The 23,045-nt window shown below is 40.6% G+C and overlaps 1 protein-coding gene across 6 annotated transcripts in view; it reads right to left on the bottom strand.

Annotated features, from left to right (window-relative positions):
• The window catches only part of Pcsk5 (proprotein convertase subtilisin/kexin type 5), a 433,314-nt gene that overhangs the window by 212,646 nt on the left and 197,623 nt on the right, over window positions 1–23,045 (bottom strand). For all 6 annotated transcript variants that reach the window (XM_023722966.1, XM_023722964.1, XM_023722965.1 and 3 more), the window contains 2 exons: window positions 19,667–19,879; window positions 8,835–8,935 (listed from right to left, as the gene is read on the bottom strand). In XM_023722966.1, the coding sequence (XP_023578734.1) occupies window positions 8,835–8,935; window positions 19,667–19,879 (314 nt within the window). The remainder of the gene's footprint in view (window positions 1–8,834; window positions 8,936–19,666; window positions 19,880–23,045) is intronic.

Raw genomic sequence — 23,045 nt, forward strand, 5'->3', positions numbered from 1 at the left:
CACTTGTCATTAACTATGTTTCATTATTGTTCTTACAAATAGAAAGGTGATGTGGAAGGATGGTGGGATCTTGTGTCACAATGCTTGAGTTCACCTTCCAGGCTCTCACTTGCTGCCTGCATGGATTTCTAAACCCTGTTCTCTACAGGAAACATGATAACGCCTACTTTGGAGCACTGCTTTGGGGATTAAGTGAGATTGCCGATGCAAGCCCTCAGCTCAGGATTTGGCACATAGTAAGCATTCCATGAAAGCTGACTGCTGTCTTTCCCCTTCATTTTAGTTTTTCTTTCTTATACTACGCAAGACCTTCATACTCATTGGCATCACGGGAAAGAAATGTCTCATTACTCCTCTATGAGCTACCCAGTCACTCGCAGGAGGATCCTTACTGATTGCTAACGGCACTGGCAGCCTTCACCCACTTAGTTTACTTCTGAAATAAGACATAGCGCTTCACTTCCTCTTAGTCATATATGCGATTACTCAGTAAAATTCAGAGTTGTTTATAGTAAGATCCCAACTGTAAACACTGAGGTCTTTGTTTTGTGTTCCACGTTCTATTCCAGCTATCACACTTTGCTTCATCATGAGCGTGCTTCTGGGAGCTTTCAACACATCAAGTGCCATAATTGGCTTGTTTTTGTCAAGATCAATATATCATACATGCTAGTTAAATGACACGCTTCTCAATCTGTCATTTCTATTCCTCTCATTTATTTTTTTGTCTCATAGTGATGGCAAAATGTATCGAGTTTAAAACGTTTCAAAAAAATAAATAAATGCTAGCATCAGCTACATACTAAAACATGATTCTAAAATCATTAGGCATAATTATGTTCTCTGGGGTAAATGACATAAAGTATTCTAAATTTTGCATGACAAAAATGTCCTAGAAGTTAAATAAAAGTGTAGCCTGAGACAATGTAGGTACAAGCTACATCCTTTATTTTCTTTCCTTTCTGTCAGCTATATACAGCATCTGTGCTTTCGACAAGGAGCATTTTTTTTGGGATTCACTAACTGTAAAGGGTGCTGGGACAGAGGTACAGTCACCGTGGGCGACATTCGCTCCCATTCTCTCTGCAGGACTGACAGGCTCAGGATCTTCCTTTCCCCTCGGGTCTTATGCTCCTTCTCCTTCCAGGAATCTCAAGGGAAAGAAGACAGGACAACTATTTCTGTACACTACCACAATCATCCAAATTCAGCAAAGCAACTCAACTTTGGCCTTGCTGAGTTTTCTTTTCTCCAGGGACCAATCTAACCCATTTCGTGTTGGCTGTTCCTACTGGTGTACATCAACTGCACCTACTCTTCTAGCCCAACGGCAGTCATTATCACAGGCCACCCTGATCCATCCTGAACAATGAATGACACCAGTTTTCTGAACAGTTCATCTGCGTCCTCCTACACATACTGGGTACTGGTGATATGAGGCATTTCTATCAATGAAAACAATATATGAACAGCTAGGCAAAGAAAAAGCCTAGTGATTGCAAAGGACAAAGAGCTACTCTTTTGAAATTATTATTTTATTATTATCATCACTGTAATGAGAATAACAAGTTGTCAGTGAGTAACGTATTTCCTAAAACACATCTAAGCAAAGAGGCAGCAACAATCCCGTAAGAAGGTTTGTGTCCTCAGTTCAGATTCTGAGCATCTCAGTTCTTCTGCATGATTCTCAGCTTCTTCCACTAGGAAGGAGATGCAGACCTCTGGCAAAATCTCCAGATAATTCTAGGTGAATGAGCCACTTGACCAGGGCTTTCTGGTCATAATAGATACCTTTGGAAGCAGTCCGGTTTGAAAGCATTACTTAAGGTACAAAGTCGAGTCCAGGGAAACTTGGCTTCTACATAATTTGAACTTGAAAAGTGCTAGAGGACAGAGTGTATTGTCTGTGTGTATGTAGACATAACAAAGCTATTTTCATGCACAGTCCTGGCAGAAGGCCCATAGTAACTGCTCTCTGGGTCTGGTTATAATTATTTGACTATAAGGAATAATCCAGGACAGTACATCCCTTCTCCGTCCACACAGCCTCAAGTTGAAATTCATGCTCTTTTTACCCCACACACCTTTTCGGCTCTTCTGAATCACCTTCTAATTACACCCACCCTCCTCATGCTATGTCTCCCCACCTTTCAGGCCAGAAACCTGAGCTAAATCCTAAATTCACACAAGAGATGGTGTGGAAGGAAGGGTGGGAAAAATAACCACTTCTTTGCCGGTTTGACTGCATGGATCCGGGCACATGTGCCTATATTTCTTATTGTGTGTACTTTCTAAGTTTGCATTGAAAGAAACAAAACCCTCCTAAAAGGAAATGGTCTGCATGCCCTTTGCAACTTCACCTCCACAACCAAACACATGCGCATTCCCACCTCACTGCAACATTTCCATACAGCTGAATGTGGCCCTTGGGAAAGTTCTTAATGGAACATTCTATACTGAAATGTGTTTTTAATTAAAACAACAACAACAAAAAGAAGATAAGATTGGCTTACAGGACATCAGCATTCAGATGCTAACTAACCACAATATTTAGAAATGTTTGTGACTAACAAATCCTTCTTGAGTGACTCCTGTTCATACTCAAGTCTAAACTTTGAAATTTTCCTGCCCCCAGTGAGCTACTTTAAACTTAGAGCTAAGCTGTCCAAAAGCACTGGAGGTCCCATCCTCTCAAATGTCCTAGGAATTACCTTTTTAAAATCCATGTATCACAAATATTTTGGGCATTTCCTTACATTTTTCCTGCATTGGAAATATATTCCAGTGAGACAGACAGAGTATAATGAAAGGTAAAGCAGAGACATATGTGGCTAATCAATCAGAATTACGCAAAATTTATACCCATGAACTTCTTGGGTTTAAAAGAAATGCAGATTGTTAGTTTCATTTCTTGAGAATTTTCAGAACTTCTTTTTTTAAATTAACAGCATATGGTATGAATCATTTTTGGCTAAACACTAACTTTTCACACTTTGACCTTTCCATGTCTGACATGATCTTTTCCACTAAGGACAAAAGGTAGAGGGATTTCCTATGAAATCAAGAGAGGGGAATAATGTCAAGTCTTTATTTTATGCAGCTGAAACCTAGTTCTAGTGAATATGAGAGAGAGAGAGAGAGAGAGAGAGAGAGAGAGAGAGAGAGAGAGAGAGAAAGAGAGTGGTGAATCAGAGTAGGGAGAGGGTACAAAAAGTAAGCATGAACTAAAGTACCCAGATCATTGACAAATGATGTTAACTTCTTTAGGATTCAGTTCCCTTGTAGAAAATGCAAAGTGTAACCAGATGGATTAATCTGGTATTTGTTGAGAAATGGCCCTGTTAAAAACATCTTGCTCAGGTGTCACAGGATACAAAAACCATGTCAATAGAAGACACAAAAACTGGGTTTTCAACCTTTTTTTTTTTTGTATTTTAGGGAAGGGGTCTACAGGGTGTTCAGGGTCTCACTACTAGATCAGACTCATAGCAATCTGCCTGTCTACAGCCTCCCAAGAGCTGGGATTACAGGTGCACACCACCACACCCAGTCTCAATTGCTGTCTCAGTGTGCCCCAGGGGCGGGGCCAGCACAGCTGGATTTCCAACTTGAATCATTCGACCTAACCCTTTCTTTCTTCAATTAAGTTCTGTTTCCTCCACACTTTCTCTCCACAGACTACCTGATTGGCTTTCTTAAATAATTTGTGTACATCTACCAATGAACATTTGCTTCCCTTCTCAGTTCCTTTGATGCCAAGTTGACCTTTTTAAACAGATACCCCCCTTACACTAGGCCTAATTTACTTAGCATACACCATGAGGTCTTACGTTTCTCTGGTTTCCAGTATATCTATTACATACCTAAAGATTTAAGATAAAATCTTTATTTCCAAGGAGTTTAAGTCTTGTTGGAAGGAAGATATTACACATAAAAATACTGAGTAAAGTAAAAACTGTCTAAATGACCTAGAATTATATTCTATATTCTGAATATTCAATGTATATTTTATGTCTATCTATGGTATATTCTACAAGCAGTGACCACAGGATAATTGTAACAGAGGGGAACAGAAGTAATAAAAAGAAGGTGGCCAGATACTTTTTTGGTAGAGAGTAAAAGCTGCTATCCAATTTGTTTCTTTTCTAAATTTAGTTGTAGATAAATTGGGTTTTCTCCAAGTAAGGTACTCCTGTGATCCCTTAGATGTGAAATTTGAGGATAAGATTTTCCAATCACTTATACCAGGATTTGTAGATTTTTTTTCTACCATTACACTTGTGGGTCCTAAACAAGAAGTTCCTATCTGACTCTGTCCTTTTATTCACCCTTTGCTCTGCAGAACAACATTTCGTGGTTGCTGAATATGTATGGGCACAGTGATTTTCTAGTGGAAAAAAAAAAAAGCCTTTGAAATTTAAGATAAAAAGTTTCTTTGTTGAACTTGAATTCTGAGTTTACTGAGTTAATGTTGACATTTTAATGTACAAAATATTCCACTAAAATAGCTGCTCTTTTGTAGTAACTGCAGACTCTGGTTAGGACGACTTCTAGCAAAACACTGTTTTGAGCCTTCTACTTTCATGAATGCTGGTTGTTTCAGTTTTATAAGGCATTTTATGTGAAACATCATTTGCTTTGAAGTATCTTCTTTTTCTCCCTCTTTCCCTGTGAATCCAAAGCACCAATCACGGATACAAGGATCTAGGTACAAAGCACCTTGCAAACGTGACTTGGTGTTCTCCCAGGTTGCTAATCTAAAATGTGTACAATCATCTCTCAGTACTTTCCACTGTAAGAAATCTGTTTCCCAGTACACTCATTTTGCTTAAAATTTTAGAGTGTGAATATTGTATATATTTCATGTGGCAATGACCTGAATGATAATTACTTCCTTATAATTACTGGTTACACACTCTTTGTTCATTGGGCTGAGAAAGTAGAAAATCACTAAAAAAAAAAAATAATAAAAAAGATAAAACATGGAAATACTAAAAAAAAAAAAAAATAAATAAAAAAGATAAAACATGGAAATACTATAAACTTTCTAAAAGAATAAATACCTGCTGAGGGTACAACAATGTGAAAATTATCCTCCCTTTTGAGAGGCCAGTATTTTTATTTATTTATGTATGTATTAATTTTCTATATTTTAGGGAAGGGTCTACAGGGTGTTCAGGGTCTCACCAGATTCTCCTGTTTATAGCCTCCCAAGAGCTGGGATTACAGGGGTGTGCCACTAGGACGCCCAGGCTCGACTGCCGGCTCAGTGCACCTTGGGGGTGGGGCCAGTACAGCATATTTATTTATTTCAATTGAATTAAAAACATTTAGAGTATTTTTATTTATTATGAAATAGCTTATGCATAAGGGAACATGGAGGAAATGGCCCAACTTACCAAGGAGGCCAGATTCAAGATGAGAGTGACAGAGGGGCCTATAAAGCTACATGTACAGAAACCAAAGAGGCTCAAACCCGGCCAGAAAAGATAAGAGGCAGTGCAACTGAGCCTCACTCCAACCTTGGAAGAGGAGAGCCATTCCCATATCTAGCTGCGGATGCTTCATTCCAGGGCCGCTTACACCTCAGCTTGCCTTGGTATTCATCTCACTGCACCCAAGGGTGCAGTATTTACACATAACCTACACAGATTTCCTTGCCTGCTTCACCCAATCTCTAGATAACTTAGAATCCCTAATTCAACGTAATGCTAATTTACTGGTTGCTATGTTTATTGTCTAGGGAATAATGTCAAGAAAAGTCTATGATGGTTTGATACAGATGTAAAGCTTTTGTGGACTATTTTGAGACCTGTGGTTGGCAGAATTCATGCACACTGATCCCGTGGGTGTGGAGAACCTTGCACTGTCATGAAGGAATCTGGCCAAGTCTTATAAGGGAGTTTGTTGCAACGTGTACTGCAACACATTTCCCTTTAGAGAAAAATATGTTTTGGGAGTCCTGTGTGCTGCCACAACAAAGTTATTTCATGACCAAAGAGTTACTAAGTTTGGATAAGGGAGAAGGGACATTTTAAGCCTTCCTCATTCTCTAGGTTTTGTGTTAGTTTTCTTTGCCAAGGGGCCATGGGAAGAAGTAGCATTCATAACAGGACTCCCAGTTTTACTGATCCTGGCAAGTGGCCAGGACATAAAGGAATTAGTCTGGGGGAAAGCTCAGGATGTGGATTTTTCCCTGGTGTCCCAATGCTAAATAAATAATCTAGTGCCAAGCAGAGAGAAACAACAATTTTCCCCTTTGGAGTAGCAATACACAGGGTATGCAATTAAATGAACAAGCCACCCTCAACCCAACCAGTTACTCAACAAATCCTGATGAAGCAGGCCATACCCATCAGGAGGGAAGGCAGTGTTCCCAAGTCTGACTGCTGCTTGCTGTGGCTTTCCCTCCACTCCCTGCACCAGGAACAATCCTGTCAATCTGGCTCTTCAGCTTGTGAGAGTGCAAGCTGAATCTCCAAGTCCCAAGTTCCAGTGTTGTTGAGAAGTAACAGCACAAGTGGAGCTGCGCTCAACAGGCTTGGGGCTGGGTACAAGGTCACAGACACGTGGGAGGCTTTGCTCCAGCACAACTGCAGCCTTGACGCACTCTTACTGAAGTGCCTCTACAATCTCATAGTTTTAGGTAAGTTTCATTCAAGCTGTAGCCCTGCTGGATAAACATTAATGCCTGCCCCCCCTTTTATGGCACCCAGATCTCATTACTGTAATTTTCATCTTTGCTTACAGGCATAGGTTGGCCTAGAGGTCAAACCAATGAAGTACAAGGAATGATTTGTTTCCTATTTTACCAGAGAGCTTCCCATGGATTTTGGTCCTAAAACTGAACTGGATTGCTATAATCTTGAAACAGTGGATTTTCTAGGTATCTTGACTTTGGGGAACTTCTCTCTACCCAGAATCTTAGAAAAAAAGAAACCTTAGCAAGAGCTCCACATGCAAAAGAAGAGAAGATAGCTGTACTCCGTCAATATGTTACCCAGCACAAAGCACTCTTCTCTCCCTGACAGGGCTGTTGGGGACCTAAAGAATGGATTTACATTTCAGCTCAAGGGACACTTCAAAGGACTGCTGAAAGTAAAAGTATTCTAGTAATATCAGAGAGAAGCGGAGATCATCTCAGTGTGTGTGCTGCCAGGACTCTGATGAGGTGCCCAGTGAGTTTGTGACCACAGCTTTTTGTGGGTGTGGAACAGTTCCTGACTTCTTTTCATCAAGAATTTTTGATTTTTTTTGGTGGATTGGAAGTATTCCAGCTAAGAAACCTAGAATATCAGAAGGGTAACAATATATTCTTTAAAAATCCTATTTAGAGTGTACCAAATTAAACATACAGACAACTTGGCTCAGACTTCTGCTGCCAGAACATGCTAGCGAAAAGTTGTCAAGTGAGAATTCATAGGATAAGTACCAGTTCCTTGCTAAACCCAAACTTTTAACACCATAAAAGATATGTTTAAAATCACTCCATATTTAACCTCATCAAAAAGAAAGGCAAGCAAGCATTTCTTGGGGTCTGCCTGTATCCCACTGTTGAGGATTAGGTGAGAGGCCACCTAAAAACATGGCACCGTGCTCACAGCCTGTTTTCTGCTCCCTGTTTCCATGCACAGTTTTAAATAACTGCAATTTACTGCATGCACAGTACAGCAAAGCAGGACTGGCTACCTTAACATGGGCTCCTTGTCTTTCAGCCAGGAGCCAATGGATGTTAGGGAGCCATTTGTGCACAGTGAACCGGCGCCTTTAGGACAAGACCCTCTTCATCCTGTGCTCCCTCCTCATCAACTGCTCTTGTTCTACTCAATAGGATGACTGCATGAGTGACATTCTGCTCCCCCAAAGGGAGGTGCACAGAGCTATTTCTGCAGTGTAGTGATGCTATCACTCTAGCCCTCCAGCCCCTTTCGGATCCTCCTGTGGGGAGCCCCTCAGACCACAGACCCTTCTTTTTTTTTAGTTCTCAGATCAGATGTGTTTAGAACTCAAAAATTTTTCAGAGATGGCATTCATAATATGTATTACACAAACCCTCCACTGGGGTCTAATCCAGCAGCTCATAATCATGTACATAAATATTTCTGTGCTGAACACAGAAATGTTCACAATATATGGAATAAGTAAAGCCCATTAATAGTGTGAAATCAGTTCCGGGCAAGCTTTGCCCTTAAATGAATCTGGTATTCAATCTCCTAAAGAACTTTCAGTTTTGGGTTTTGAAATTGAGGATAAGAGATTTTCGTTCTGTATGAGGTTTCTGAAACATTATAACAAATGAACTTATTTGTGTTCAGAGAAGGGGGAGGAGCCTATTGCAAACAGCTCAACTATACCTTTCCACGTGATCTTTTGGACACAGAATTTGATGGTATGGAACAGCATTTGAGCAAAGTGGACTGTCCCAGTCCCGGCCTCCTGTTCTGTGACCTCCACATACTCAGTCCTCCAGAGTCAGTCAGTGACAGTGCTATTGTGAGATCTAGGGACCAGAGTGGGCCAACTTCACCTCTGAGACTCTCAGGAACATTCCCAGACTAGAATAAAAACCTCACCAGGACATGGCTATGGGAGCCAATTGGCATGCTTGGATTATGACTCTATCATAAAGTCATTACACACTTGGATTATTTTAAGCATTAAAAAAACAAAGAACAGTCCTTCTTAATTTGAGGACTTATAAATTTTTAAATCACTGATATTTTAAAAGTAGGTCTGAGAAGGTGTTCAGGGTGGTTATGCTAGGGGTTCTATACATGGGAAGATTCCTGAAGATTGGGGTTGTCACCCATGAAGACATAGAGATCAAGGCTTACTTGGCTTCCAGGGCCAGTGCAATGATGCCTGCAGCCATGGGGGCTGAGGCAGATGTCCCCGTGTGGTTGTCCGTGCACCGCTGCCTTAGATCTGTAGTAATCTGAAAGAGAAAAGAAAGAAACTTAATCTCTGAGACCGAGGGAAGTCCTATGCATGTCAACACTTACACAAGCAGAACAGAGGGATATTGAAACCTCTTAAGTTCCTTGTTCCTTACTCCTGGGACCAAATCCCTACCAGAAGGTGCCCGTGTAAATCAATGTTGGACTTCTGTGAAAATCAGCATCAGAACCAGGGCATAGCTAGCTAGGCTAGAAAGGTAAAGGGGGTGCATCTCCTTCAAGTCTATACTGGAAAGACTTCATTGCTTTACACTACTGACAGGACCAGTGAAAGCTAAAGTTCTTTCATTGCCCCAACATGGATAAATAATTAAACAGTTGAATCAGTAGCCAGACACCAAATCTGGTATTGGCAGCATAAGGAATAAAGAAATAAGTTCCAATTGGGTGTGACAGCATATGCCTGTATGCCTACAGTCTAGTAGGCTGAGGCAGAAAGATTGAATTTGGAGGCTCATTTTGGGCAATTTAGTAGCCTAGTAAAAGCCTAACTCTGAAATAAAATAAAATAAAATAAAATAAATTAAAAGGATTGAGAATATAGCTCAGCATGAAAGCCCTGGGTTCATTCCCCATTACCCTAATGCTCCTTGCTAAAAAAAGCATATATAGTCTCTGTGCATCTCCAGCAAATTGTTCATCTTGGAAGAGCTGCAATTTCAGGTCAAAAATAAGCTTGCCTGTAGCAGACTCTTCTAGACTTCACAGAAATGCTGCAATGATGAATGAAGACTTCCCCAAAGATTTCACATGGATACAGAAGAATAGGAAGAGTCCAGTGTAATTCACTAGCAAACGCAGCACAGAGTGTCTGCTTGTACATTATCAAGGGAGAAAGCTATTTCTCCATTTCTGTTTTTGTTTTTTTTCTAAATCAAAATTTGAGTACCAGATCATTTTTATCTTCTTGGCTGGAATTCTGTTCCCTTCAGCTGAACCTGAATAACATTACCATCCTGCAAGGGCCATGGTTCTAAACCTTTGTTTTATTACTGTTTCACTAAGAAAATTAAGTTGCAACTCTCTTTAACAAGATAAATTAAATATTATGGAATAAGATACTCTGGAAACCAATGGAATAGCTCTAATATTTTCTTAAATCCTCTCCCCTGGCCAAGAATCCCTCTTTATTCCCTTGGGACTAATATCATGTTTGCAGCGAGTGCACAGGGCTTAGAGCTGAGTTACTGGACTCGTTATAATTATTAGAAGACATTAATCAATACCTCTTTGGCATAAGGACAAGTATATTACCAAAGATTACTGACAAGAGAACTGACAGTAGAAAGACAGAGGGGCATGGAGGTGGCAGAAAACCAAGCCCTGTTGTGTAAAGGTGCTTTCCTTAAAAAGAAGGGTGACAGTAAGTTCACTCTGGGGTAAGAAAAGAGCTACCAAAGTTTCCAGAGATGGATCCTGCCTCAGAAGTTTCTCTTGTATCACGGCAGGGTAGTCAAGGGGACTCCTTCCCTGCCTGTCACCAGCGTCCTCTCCTATTTAGTTCTATACAACATCAGCTCTTCGTACTATTTTTTCTGTTTTCTGGGCACATCTATCATCCCTGAATTATTTGTACCAGATAAATATAAAAGTTGGTACAAAAGAAGTTGAAGAACGGACAAAAATACATAGAACCACATAGCCACGATGTATGGGTCAACAAAATATTCTTCTATATTAAGAATCTCTCTGGACTTTGATTGTTGAATCTTAAAATATACTTTAAAAAAAACCAATATTTTACCCTCCTAGCAATTTTTATGTGCACAGTATAGTGCTGTTAAATGCATGTGGGTCACTGTACAGTATCTGTAGATCATTTTTATCTTCAAACAAATCCTCATTGCCCTTCTCTTTACCTCCTTGGGATCACCATTCTACTTCCTGTTTCCATGAGTCTGATTACCCTAGGAACTCCATCTAAGTGGACTCCTACAGCACTTGCCTTTTATGATGAGAGCACTCACTTAGCACACTATCCTCAAGGCTTATCCATACTGCAGCCCATGCCAAGATTTTCTTCCTTTCTGAGGTGGAGCCAATCATGCCCCACTTCCTACATCTGTTCATCTGTCAGGGGGCACTCAGGTTGCTCCCACAGATTGGCTTCTGTGAGTAATTCCGCAAATGCATATGGGTGTACAAGAATCTTTTTCAGATCCTGTTTTCAATAGATAGCCAGAACTGAGACTGGTGGATCATTAAAAAAGATATTTCTACCTCACTATGAATTATAGGTGCATTTGCAGCCTTGTTTTCTGAAGCACTGGCCTTGAAGTTAATGCACTTACACTCTAGAAACAGCCTGGTCTCAGTAGAGAGATGGCTTTGCCTGGATTCTTCTCATTTTACCTCACCCCATGGCCACATTCCTTTGTGCTAAATTTTTTTTCAACAACTTGTGCTTGGTTCAAGATTTTTCATCATGTTTCCCCACTTGGCTCATCTTGCTTATTCTTCAGCTGCACTCGATCCTTACAGTGCACAGAAACAAATCCAGAATAAACACTCCAAGTGTGCGTAGCATTTCAGAATGTAATAATCAGCCACCTCCAGCCAAACACCAACAAACAAAATTTTTATGATGTATAATTTGCAATAAGAATATTCTTCATCTGTGTACAGTCACTGGGTATGGATGCACATAACACAGGCTTAAACAAAAAGCTACTGAGTCCTTAATACATAAACACCAAAGCGTTAAGTGTTATTAATGAGAGCAAGCTTGTGGAATTTCAGTGAGTTGCCATTTTTTAAGCACTTTAAGTGAAATTTGAGATGAGGGAGTAGGGGTGAGAAGGGGGTGCAGCAGGAAGGTGAGGAAATGGTTAAATGGAATGAGGAGGAAAAACTCCAACAAAAACATCCTCACTCCCTTCTGCTTTATGTGAAAATCCCAGCTGGGTCATTTTAATAGGCAGTTACTATCCGTGGTGGAAATATCTGGGTGTAAATTACCAGGGAGATCTAAGAAAGCATCTTAATCATTAAGCGAAGGCATGTGAGTATCAGAGGATTTTAATTTCAGTTTTTAGAAAGAAAACGCAAAGACCACCAAGGAGCATGCAGTCTTGAAGAAAAATGATGTTCTGAAAACTGGAACCACATGGAGCAACACCATTAATCACAACACAAGTACATAGAGTAATTCAAAGGTGAGTTTCATTCAACGTGGAGCAAGGTGGGAGTCTAGAGAGTCTCTATGCGGGACAATAAAACACTTTAGCTTTAGGATTTTAAAGAATTTGATCTTAATTTACTATCCAAATCAGAAACAGAATTACTTTGCAAAGAACTTCTCAGATTGCTCAAGAGAATAGCATTTGTGTCTATGAGAGGGAAACAAATTGGAGAGGACGCCAGGCCCAGGGCCAGATCAAAACTGTCCTGATTGGTAAATTCAATTTTCAGCCTCTCTTTCAGAATCAGCAGCAGGCAGTTTTTGGATGCCACAAAGTTCTGGATATCATCTTGATGAGAAGGGCATATACTATACTGGTCCGAGCCAGAGAGCTTCTTTGAGAAGAACTGTTGCCCTTTCTCTTCCCAAGCTATTTCCTAGGAACATTTCCTAATATTTCTCATTTCATTACATGAGTGTACTGGCCTTATGACTTTAGCCTGTTGATGTAATTCTCCAGGGAATCTCAGTTCAGACTGGCTTTTTGCCCTAAGTGACAGCCTTTACAGTAACCCTGCAGGTAAGTGTTTCTCTCTCTCCCTGAGAGCCTGTGATCTGTGTTATTTAGAAGGTGCCATATTGTCTCATATCTGTTAAAAGAGCAACTGAACAGATATTTTTAAAACATGAAACAATTCTGCTGTCTGGTAGGTTGAATGTTTCTGGTGTTGATTTTGATTTAGAATAGAAATGTGCCAAGGAAGCTGTTTCAGACACAGCTATGGGCGAGAAGGGCTGAAACTAAAATTTCAGTATGTCAATGAACAAAATAGAAGGGGCTGATTGAGCATGGCAACATAAAAAGAAACAAGAACCGATGAATGCTTTTCGTGTCCACAGAAGACACGAAGGCTGGTGTAAAATTCAATCACGAGTGACAAGTCAGTACAAAATCCCACTCTCATGGTTGCTAAGAGAATCTGTAATGTGCTGTGTAAAAGTAAGGTTCTGTGTACAAATGGGAGGCTGCTATCACTAAAAAAAGATCCCATCTTATATCATTCTTGTATTTCCATAAGGCTCTGCTCACTTCCATGTATCAACAGCACAGTATTTACGTGTCAACTTGAGTCTCTCAAATCAAGCTCTTTTAGACTGTGTCCTGTGCTTTACGTCCTTCCACTTATTAGAGAAACACTTTGAGGCCACTTCTTTTCTGATTCTTCAGACAAAACTCTGAGGCTTCTAATCAATTTACCAAATTATGTTTCTACATATATTATGCAGGGGTTAGAGTATAGGGCTTATTCTCACAATTACTACTCTCTGCGCCCCTGAAAGCAAGCCCCACAAACAATTTGTAGCAAAGGAGGCAGTGTGTAAGAATGTGTGCATATGTTTAAATTGATATGCAACTTTGCAAGAAAGAAATTATATTTTTATAGTCTTAAGGAAAGCTAAGTAACTTGCTAGCAAACACTCAGGAATCATACGGCACTCAGCAGTGAAGGTACTCAACCTTGAAATAGCAAAGCAAACTAAAAACTGAGTGTAGTCATTCACGAGGATGAAGGCTACAGAGCCAGAACATCAACTATGGTGGCTGAACTGGCCAGGAGGCCCAGGTCAGGTCAGCAAGTGGGAGTGGCGGTTTCCTTCATCTCTCAGTTAAAATCAGCACCTTTCAGGAAAGTCAGAAACTTTCCTTTCTACTTTTTAATATTTTCAAGAGAATGTGAATCTGGCTTCCCAACACATCTGGCCTCACTAGGCTTTTACTCATGAAAAATGATGACATTTTCTAAATCAAAAGGAGAAACAGAGATGATGGAGAATAATTCACTCCAGAGACTGCATTTGAAAAAGAAAGGGAGAGGGGAGGGTGGCAGGCAAAAGGAGGAGGAACTATGCTGTTGCTTAGAAATATTAAAGTACTAAGAATTCCTCCAGGTGGAACTGGCCAATCAGATCAACACTGAGATACCCCAGGCAGCAGGCTTGTTTTGGACACAAATAAAATGACTAGGATAGGGGTAAGCAGAGCACATACTCTCTGAACTTGGGTTCACAGAATCCCTCCCAGGAGGAATCTGATAGACTGTACACTTAATCACTAAAATGATACCTGGGGAAGAAAGTCATAGGCTAAACAAGTCCCACAAGAAAGAGATAACTTAATGATGGGACTGGGGTGGGTGGGGGACTCTTTAACTATGCAGCAAAATTTGGAAAAAAATTGGGGAGGTACTGAGGAATGCAGACACAATCTTTAATCCTTTTGTGCACTAGCGTCACAAATGCAGCCGTATTATGTGGTAGGATTTTTATTAGTTTTCTATGCTGAATATACTATAAACTATCATTTTTTTTCTGCAAGCTACCAGTGGAGGGAGTTTCTCTGAAAAAAAAGCAGTGTGCTCTCCCTTTCTTCCTGTGGCTACATAAACAACCTGTGAAGCTTCCGTTCTCCAAGTGGCTGACAATCATTAGCAGGAATACTTAACTGAGCGCAGACTCTGGAAAAGAACAAAAAGCCTTCATCGTCAAGTACTTTCCACTTCAACGTGAAAGTCAAACAACAAATAGAGAAAGGTTCAGAATCCTGTTATGCAACCGTATGTGCTCAGGGTGGAACCCGAAGGGATGAAGAGGGCAGTGGTGGAGGAGGGGAGGGCTGCTGCTTTAGGCAAAGAAGAGAATCCTCTCTGAGGTGAAATCCAAGAGGCACTGTCTAGTGGAAGAAAGCTCCTAAGACAGGGGACTTTGCACATGACAGCCCTGGCTTGAACTTCGTACAGAAGCTGTAACCTTGGGAGGTTGGTCTAACACTGCTTTAGATTTCGAGAGTTCTCATTGTTTAAGGGATTATAAAGACACAATGTTCAAACAAAGAGGGCTCAGTAGTCAAGAACAGTGGGCACCCATATATCTGACTATCTACAGCACTCAAAAGACCACAAAACAGGGAAGAAGATGGTGCTTATTTCTTATATGCTGATTCTGAGTGTCCCCCAAAAGAATCAGGCTCAGGACCACATGCTGATCGCAAGAGGTGTGGGCTCCACTCTGACTGCAATCTAGACTTTAGCAGTTGCCGTGTGTGCAAACATGTGTATGTGTGTGTGCATGTTGGTGGGTGGGTGCGTGCGTGCATGTGTGTGTGTGTGTGTGTGTGTGTGTGTGTGTGTATGTGTGTGTGCATGTTTACAAAGAACTTTTCAAGCTTTGGTTTTTGCATCTGTACAGTAGGCAAGATGGATGAGCCTTTTGCATAGGTTTCTTTTGTTTGTTTGTTTTCTTTCTTCTTCTTCTTCTTCTTCTTTTTTTTTTTTCATTTGGCAGAACCAGGGATTGAACTCAGGCCCTTGCGCTTATTCTACTGAGCCATCATTCCAGCCCCTGCATAAGGTTTTAAGGATACAAGATGATGCTTTGACACACTAGGCTCATATTAAAAAGAAAACTGTTATTAATGACCCATTAATAGAATATGAATGTATTACATGTGAGATATGGCATAAGCTGTGTACAATTCTCTTAAAGAAATATGTCATAGCATTAAAGTAGTTAGTCCTTCTGCATGATTTCTGTTTAACTAATAAAGGCGATTTTCTTCTGTTCTTGGTATTTCAGACTCTTCATTTGTGGGAATAAGCCATGAGGCTAGCACTACTGTAAATCTATGACAGCCTCAGTGGGATGCCAGCATGTACAGTGCTGGCAGTAATGGCAGGAAGCCTAGGGGCAGAGACCTTGTTACACCTTGAAACCTAGCACAGAGCTTTCCTACTTTGCAAACTAAGAAAAGGCATTTTGCCCAGGACAAGCGAATTTATTTAACCAAAGTGCTTTCCCAGAAGCAGAGCGGAGTTCTTTCCTGTTCTCTAGGTCCTCAATGTGTGTCTCAGTTCACATCACAAAGGTGCTCCAGGAATGAAGAACGACAACTACGGTTTTCTGAAGAGGCCACAAATAACAACAGGAAATGCATGGCTCAGGGAGGGCGGCCAGGTACAAAGGAAGACACTGCCACTGCTGCAGCACTCAATCACAGATGCCACTAACAGGATGCGGGCACGGCTGGGGGACCACAGGCTTCTAGGTTCAAAGCCTGGAGGAGCTGAGGGCCCAGGTACAACACAGGATTATCCATCATCCTGACATGAGAAGGCAAAGGGGTCAGCCAGCCCAGCAAAGGCTCATGTTGCTGCCAGCTCCACTCGTGCTCCAACAGTTAACATGTCTACAATCAAAGTGCCCTGTGTGATGCGTTGGGTGGAACAGACCAAAGTATTTGTTAGGCTGGAAGGACAGAGGTGCAACATGCAACCCTGTTAACAACAGCTGGAAAAGTGGCCAGCTGGTCACCCCCCAGGATGCAGGAGGCTGCTGCTTCAAGACTCAGTGGTGCAGCTGCTCATGGAGCTGTGCACGTGGATGAGGTGCTCACGATGACCTCAGCACATCATTACACTCACACTCGATGTCCCTTGTCTTCATTGAAACCTGAGGTCCCCGCTGAACCCCTCCCCCCTCACGGGAAATCCAGCCTGGGAGTATCACTCAGCATGAAGCGGCTAGTCTGAAGCTAGAGACTAGTTTCAAACAGCTTCCCAAACAAGGATTCAGAAAAAATAGGAGTATTTGAGAGTTAGGTAGAGGAAATGTGGAAGTTAGCAAGTTTAGAAGTTTCTAGAGCTCTTCATTATAGTACGATGCCTGCCTGAAACTGTGCCTCTATGATAGAAATGCTGTAATTTGGAAGCATTGTTTTTGCTTTCAGTGGGAAGATCCCAGGGTCCCAGCCGATGGCCAGTGTCCCTGGTGCTGTGTAATGCTCATCGGGTCTGCATCCCGAAATCCTGGGGAGAACTCTTCAATGAGTGTCCTCTCCTTTACCTCTGGAGTCCAAAAGCACTTGGGAAAAGAATAAACAGAAAAGCAAAGTGCTTGCTACTAATAAACATAAATTTCTCATTAGAATGAGACTAAACCAAAAATAAATAAATAAATAAAAACAAACAGCGAGAGTGCAGATCTTGCTATCAGAAGCAGTAACCAGGAAAAGCAAAGCCTGTGAGCGGACTGAAGGATATGAACGTTAGGTCCTGTTGTCTCGCTGATCTCCTGAGTTCTCCCCGAGCACAGGATTGACCGACTTGTCTGTCCATGAGAGATTCCATAGAGACTGCCCTGTCATGGCGGATACAGCAATTACCACACAGTCCTAGAAGAGTGTGATGAAGGGCCTAGGAAAGTGACCACTGGGGAGTAGACCTCAGAGCATTTCACCATAAATTCCTCATGGGAACAGTCAAGGCGTCTCACAAGCTCATCGTGGTCAGCTGTGAGTCCTTTGTTCCTGGTGTGGTGGTTGCTGTGGGAGGGCAATGACGGCTTCCATAAATAACTTCTTCCAGACAAGCTTATAGTCTAATAGAAAGAATATCAAAAAGAAGGGTGACCCTGGCCCCCAGTGAGAGGATACAGTTTGACATTTCTCCCACTAGATGAAGAACTGATGGGTATCACTCAGAACTAGTGGACACTGACTAGAAATTAGTGGATACAAGGTCTTTTTATTTAAAAGCCAAAGGGATTTTTCTAGATGAAAATATTTTTATAATGAAGGAAAATTTTCAAGGGGCTATCACTTTCTAGTTAAGGTCACAAGTCTCCACACTTTTTTAATGTTGTATTTTCTCCTGTTATATTTTACTTTGTGTTTGTGCTTATGCTTATTGAGGAATGAAGGAGGTACTGAAAGATGGACTCCCATTCTTATTAAATGCAGTAATTGTGAAGAAACTAGGGAAAGATAAGGACATGTATATAAATAGGCAAATTTACTCAAGTCAATGTACAAAATGTACCTCACAAAGGAAGTAAAATTAACTGTAAAATCAAACTTAAAAACCACAGAATGACTAGCAGTCAAGAGAAATGGAATGGGTATGAATCAACAGCACAAATAGAATGACTATTCCTTATCTGAAACACTTGGGGTCAGAAGTTTCTGGATTATAGTTTTTCTTTTTTTTTTTCTAGGTTTTAAAATATGTACACATATACCATAAGATCTTGGAAATGGGAACTAAGTGTAAATACGAATTCATTTATGCTTCATTTATATTTTATACAGATAGGCTGGATGTAATTTTAGACAATATTTTTGAAAATTTTATAGAGGCAATCTGGTCACATGGTGTGAATTTTCTACTTGTGTTGTCATGTCAGTTATCAAAGAGTTTTGGATTTGGGAGCATTCTGGACTTGGGGATGTAGATGTCCAACACACAGTGTCTTGTCTTGCGCTGTTCTACTACCATGGGAAAAGCAAGATGCCCACCAGGACTGACGCATACCATGTAGGGAAACAGCCACCAGCAGGGACCTGTACCCATGTGGCTCAATAAGATCTGAAAATGGGGACTTGGAGAAATGCAAAGAAGTACAGGTCTGGCAGCTCAGCTCCATCTTAGAAAGTTAACTCTTCAGGCAGTCTACCAAATCCTGATCAGGAAAAGAGTAAAGTACAAAGGTGGGAGAGCTTCCCCAAGCACCAGTAGGTCAGGCTCTGGGCTATGCATGTTTTGTTGACTTCTTCAAAGTCTTTTATATCCAAGGATTTTGACACAGAAAGATTAGGTATTTGTCCAGAGTTAACCAGCTGGTAAATAGCTAGAGAGAAAGAAACTTCTGTAGACCAGGCCTGAAACCCAAACCCCCATACCTTTGGCCATTTGCCTGGAGATGAGAGCACACTGGGGAGTAGGGGGACTCAGAGCACTCTGTAAGCCTCCACCCAGCACACCCTGCTGCACTCTCCTTAAGGCTTGGTTTGAGTTAAGTACACTCAGTGGTTCCTTGGCATCTGCAAAGGATTGGTTTCAGGAATCCCCGTGGATATTATAAACTGAGGATGCTCAAATCACTTATATATAATAACATGGCATACTATTTTCATATAACCTAGGAACATCCTCCTTTATAATCTAAGATTACTTATAACTTCTAGATTACTTATAATATGTAAAACAATGTAGATGCAATGTACCTAGCTATAATGCCATATTGTTAAGAAAATAAAGACAAGGGAAAAAAATCTCTTTCCAAATATTATCTATCTGTGGTTGGTCAAACCTACTGATGTGAATCCCAAGGACACTGGTGGCCAGATGTTTTACACTGAATTAACCAGACTCACAAACTAAAGCACCTAAGCCAAACCTAAAAGGTAGTATTTTGGGCACTGGACTGAGTTATATGTTGCTTCTAGTTTTTTCTTAGCCATTAACTTACCATATAAACGTGGAACAATCATTTGTCCTGAATAATATGAAAGCTTCACCATGTCAATGGTTAAGGGAAATGCTCTAATGTGAAGACCCAAACAAGCATTGTGCAATGAGTTGGTCACAGAACGGTAACATACAATGGCTTGGGTCAAACAACATCAGCTCGTCTGACCTGCTTATTTTACATATTACGTACACGATATGTATTTATGGTCTTCCTTAATATTTCAAAGTGAACTGAATATTACATAAGTAATACTGATCATTAGAGACATGCAAAGGTCACGTACTATTTTCTTATCATAGGACTCTCCGCTGCTGTAGGTGGTGGCCAACGTAGACGAACACTCTTCCAGGTACCACGGCTTCTTTCCGCTTTCTGCTGTGCTGCTGATGGAGATGGTGTAGATGCTGTTGGTGTAACCATCGCAGGAGCAGTGATCTTTGCTCCTTCCGCCATTGCCAGATGCCCAGACAAACACAGAGCCAAGGCCTCTCCGTCCCTGTTCACAAACAGAGAAAGCTAACTGATGGCATGAAGAGATAAGAACCACAGGGCTGGGTCAAGGGAAGACCAGAAACAGCAGAGCAGAACCAAATATTTTGCAGGAGGGTGCGGTGTTATTTTAATGATATTCTCCATTTAAGCTTCTTTTGGCCAGGGAAAGAGAAATTGCTTTGATAAAATAAAAGTCATAAAGTACCAAGAATAATGGCACCATAATAAGAAATAATAAAAATGTATAACAATGATGTTAATATTTACGGACTGAGCACAATTCTAAAGACATGAAGTGGATTGAATTCTTTCAGTAATCCTAGGAGATCAGTGTTTGTCCCCAGGCTACAAATGAAAAATTGAAGTACAGAAATTAAACAATGCTCCTAAGGTCAGAAAGCAGTAGGTGACAGGGCCAAGTTTGAATCTAGGGAGCGGAACTTCTTGATAAGAATGTTATTAGCTAAAGCCAATATAATCAATTATCACTGTTTTAAATCTTCGCATTTACTGTGAAATGGGGTTCCCAGTTTCCCTCATTTTATATCTCAGGAACATGGAGTATAGAAAGGTTACGCACCTATGATGAATAGACTGTCAGTGAGGAGAAGATTCAGGTACTGACTACAACACTCCTTCAAGAGTGTCCTCCTGTTTGCACGCTTGGGACCCCTCTACTGAGGCATGCTAATGATGTTACCATAAATAAAAAGATTTCAAGAATACATAACCGGTGGGATTCCCTAAGATAAAAAAGTCATTAAGCTTCTTTATTTCAAAATCTGTAAGAACCTTTGATAAGTGAATGTTCACTGCAAAACTCTAACAGTGGGATATAATCTAATATAATTTTCTCATATTTGACCTTATGTAGCTTCTTCAACAAAATCCATTAACTTTTTCCTCTACTGCTAGAAGATGCAGTCATATTCATTATGCTAAAACTTGGTAGTTTAAAACAGAATAAATAAAAGACATTTCTTATGATCTTAAATAATTAAGGAATATAAGTAAAGAAGAATACAGATGTATAAAGCAAAGTTACTCATTGGTTTCCTAAGATGATGTTTTCAGAAGATAGCAGAGAAATAAGCAAAAATAAATGGCAGTTTGGGGGACAGGTATAGCTGAATTGATAAGAAGTTTTACAAAATTATTTTAAAACTAGAAGACATACTGGAGGAGCTCTAGGCTACGTCCATCATGTCATATTCAGGATGTAAGAACCACATCACATCGCTGGTGATGGCCCACCATCTTCCTTCACGGCCTTGATTTTCTGGTCACAGGTAGAAGGGAAAGCATTTGAGATACTGTCTTGGGACTGCTGGAAAAAGGGAGAACAAAGCACCTAGGGCATCCATAATAAACTCTCCCGAACCTTGAATTCTCAAGGAACAGAATATGTATGCCACGACTTGATGAAAGTGAGCATACACTTCTTTCTGTCCTTCAATTTGGGGAAAAATGTAATCTAATTACATAGTAAAAGTAAAAATTGATGAAGAGGAGTGGGAGAACAAACTTCCAGTTCCTACTATTGTTAGGTGAATGCGCTTAGTTTATGATCTGTTTTTCTCTTCACAGTATTCAAGAAACCCACAGAAAGATGTAAGAGTCAGCATATCCTTATGATGAAGAGCATCTGTCAGTGTCTCATGGACCTCTAGGAGAAATTACCTCGCACCTTGCTGCTATAGGTGGTCGGTCTAAGGAACTCTGGAGGTGGACTAGCAGGCGGACTAGCAGGTGGACCACAGACACACCCAGAGAGCCAGAGAAGAAAGGCAAGATGTTTCAATTCATGGTCAGCACACTGTCTCTAACAGATACTGAGAGGCTGCGTAATGGGCCAAACATGCGGTCATTACTGAGTCTGGCCTGGGTAGGTCGACAGAATACATGAAATGGCACAAAAGCTCACCTAGCTTAAACGCCACCATAAGAGAGATGACCAATTGAGAATCACAAAGCAATGAAAAAGCACATGAAAAACACAATGGCATTTATGTATCCATCTATGTAAAGTTATGATGAAAGTAGACCCTATTTTGAAAATAGGCCCTATTTATTAAAAGATCTTTAAGTAGTAATTTGATTTTAAAGAATATTTAAAAAGAAAATGTTCAGAGAGTACTTTTATGTTCATGATGTAGTACTAACGCAGATACAAAACAATGAAGTATGGTTTTGTATCTTTGGTTAAAAAAAGCGTGTGCATGAATATGTGCATACGCATGTGCTGGGTGTGTGTGTGTGTGTGTGTGTGTGTGTGTGTGTGTGTGTGTTTGAGCACAGAAGAAAGCCATGTGAAGACACAGTGAAAAGATGGCGGGCTGCAAGCCAAGGAGAAAGTCTCGCTAGAATTCAGCTTTTCCAGTCCTTTGACCTTGATCTCCAGCCTCTGACCCATGAAGAAGCAAGTGTCTGCTGCCTGAGAACCAGGACTGTCATATTTTCTTAGGGCAGTGCCAGTGGACTAACAAGGACAGAGGAGGATGTAACAATGACCAGCCCTCTTGAGGGCTTCAGAATGGGCAGAGGCTGCCATCATCTATCAACAAGGCCACCCCACTTTCTACCCACGGGTAGAGTTGATGATTAAAGTCTCACAAAGGATGGGCCGGCGAAATAGTTCAGTGATCTAAAGTGCCTGCTTGGGCAGGCTTAGGCTAGCGTTCAGGGACAGAGACTGTGGTTCGATCCTCAGCACCACACGCTGTGTGAGTTTATAGAGAGAAAACACTGAAAGCATTTTCCTGAGATATAGGAAATGATAGTCCTAACTTGGTAAGATATTGTGATTGCAATGAGTATTTAAATATGACTCTGCACAGAAAAAAAAAAATTCCTTCAATTTAACTGAGTGTCAAGTTAAAAGTTAACAAACTTGTTCTATCCCCAGTGAAAACAAAAGTTAACAAACTTATGGGGAAGTATACTGTTGAATCAAGGCAGGATCAATTCAGTTTGAACACAAAAGAGTCTTCTTCATAGTGCATCTAAATGTATATGCCTCTTGTGTATGCCTTTCAAAAATCAGTTTACATGGCCTGATAACCATTATTATTAATGGGTAAAAGGAATTAGAGGATTCTTCTTCTTTCTTTCTTTCTTTCTCTCTTTCTTTCTTTCTTTCTTTCTTTCTTTCTTTCTTTCTTTCTTTCTTT

This window comes from Octodon degus, unplaced genomic scaffold (assembly GCF_000260255.1).
Source record: "Octodon degus isolate 3935 unplaced genomic scaffold, OctDeg1.0 scaffold00095, whole genome shotgun sequence".
In the NCBI taxonomy this organism is placed as follows: Eukaryota; Metazoa; Chordata; class Mammalia; order Rodentia; family Octodontidae; genus Octodon; species Octodon degus.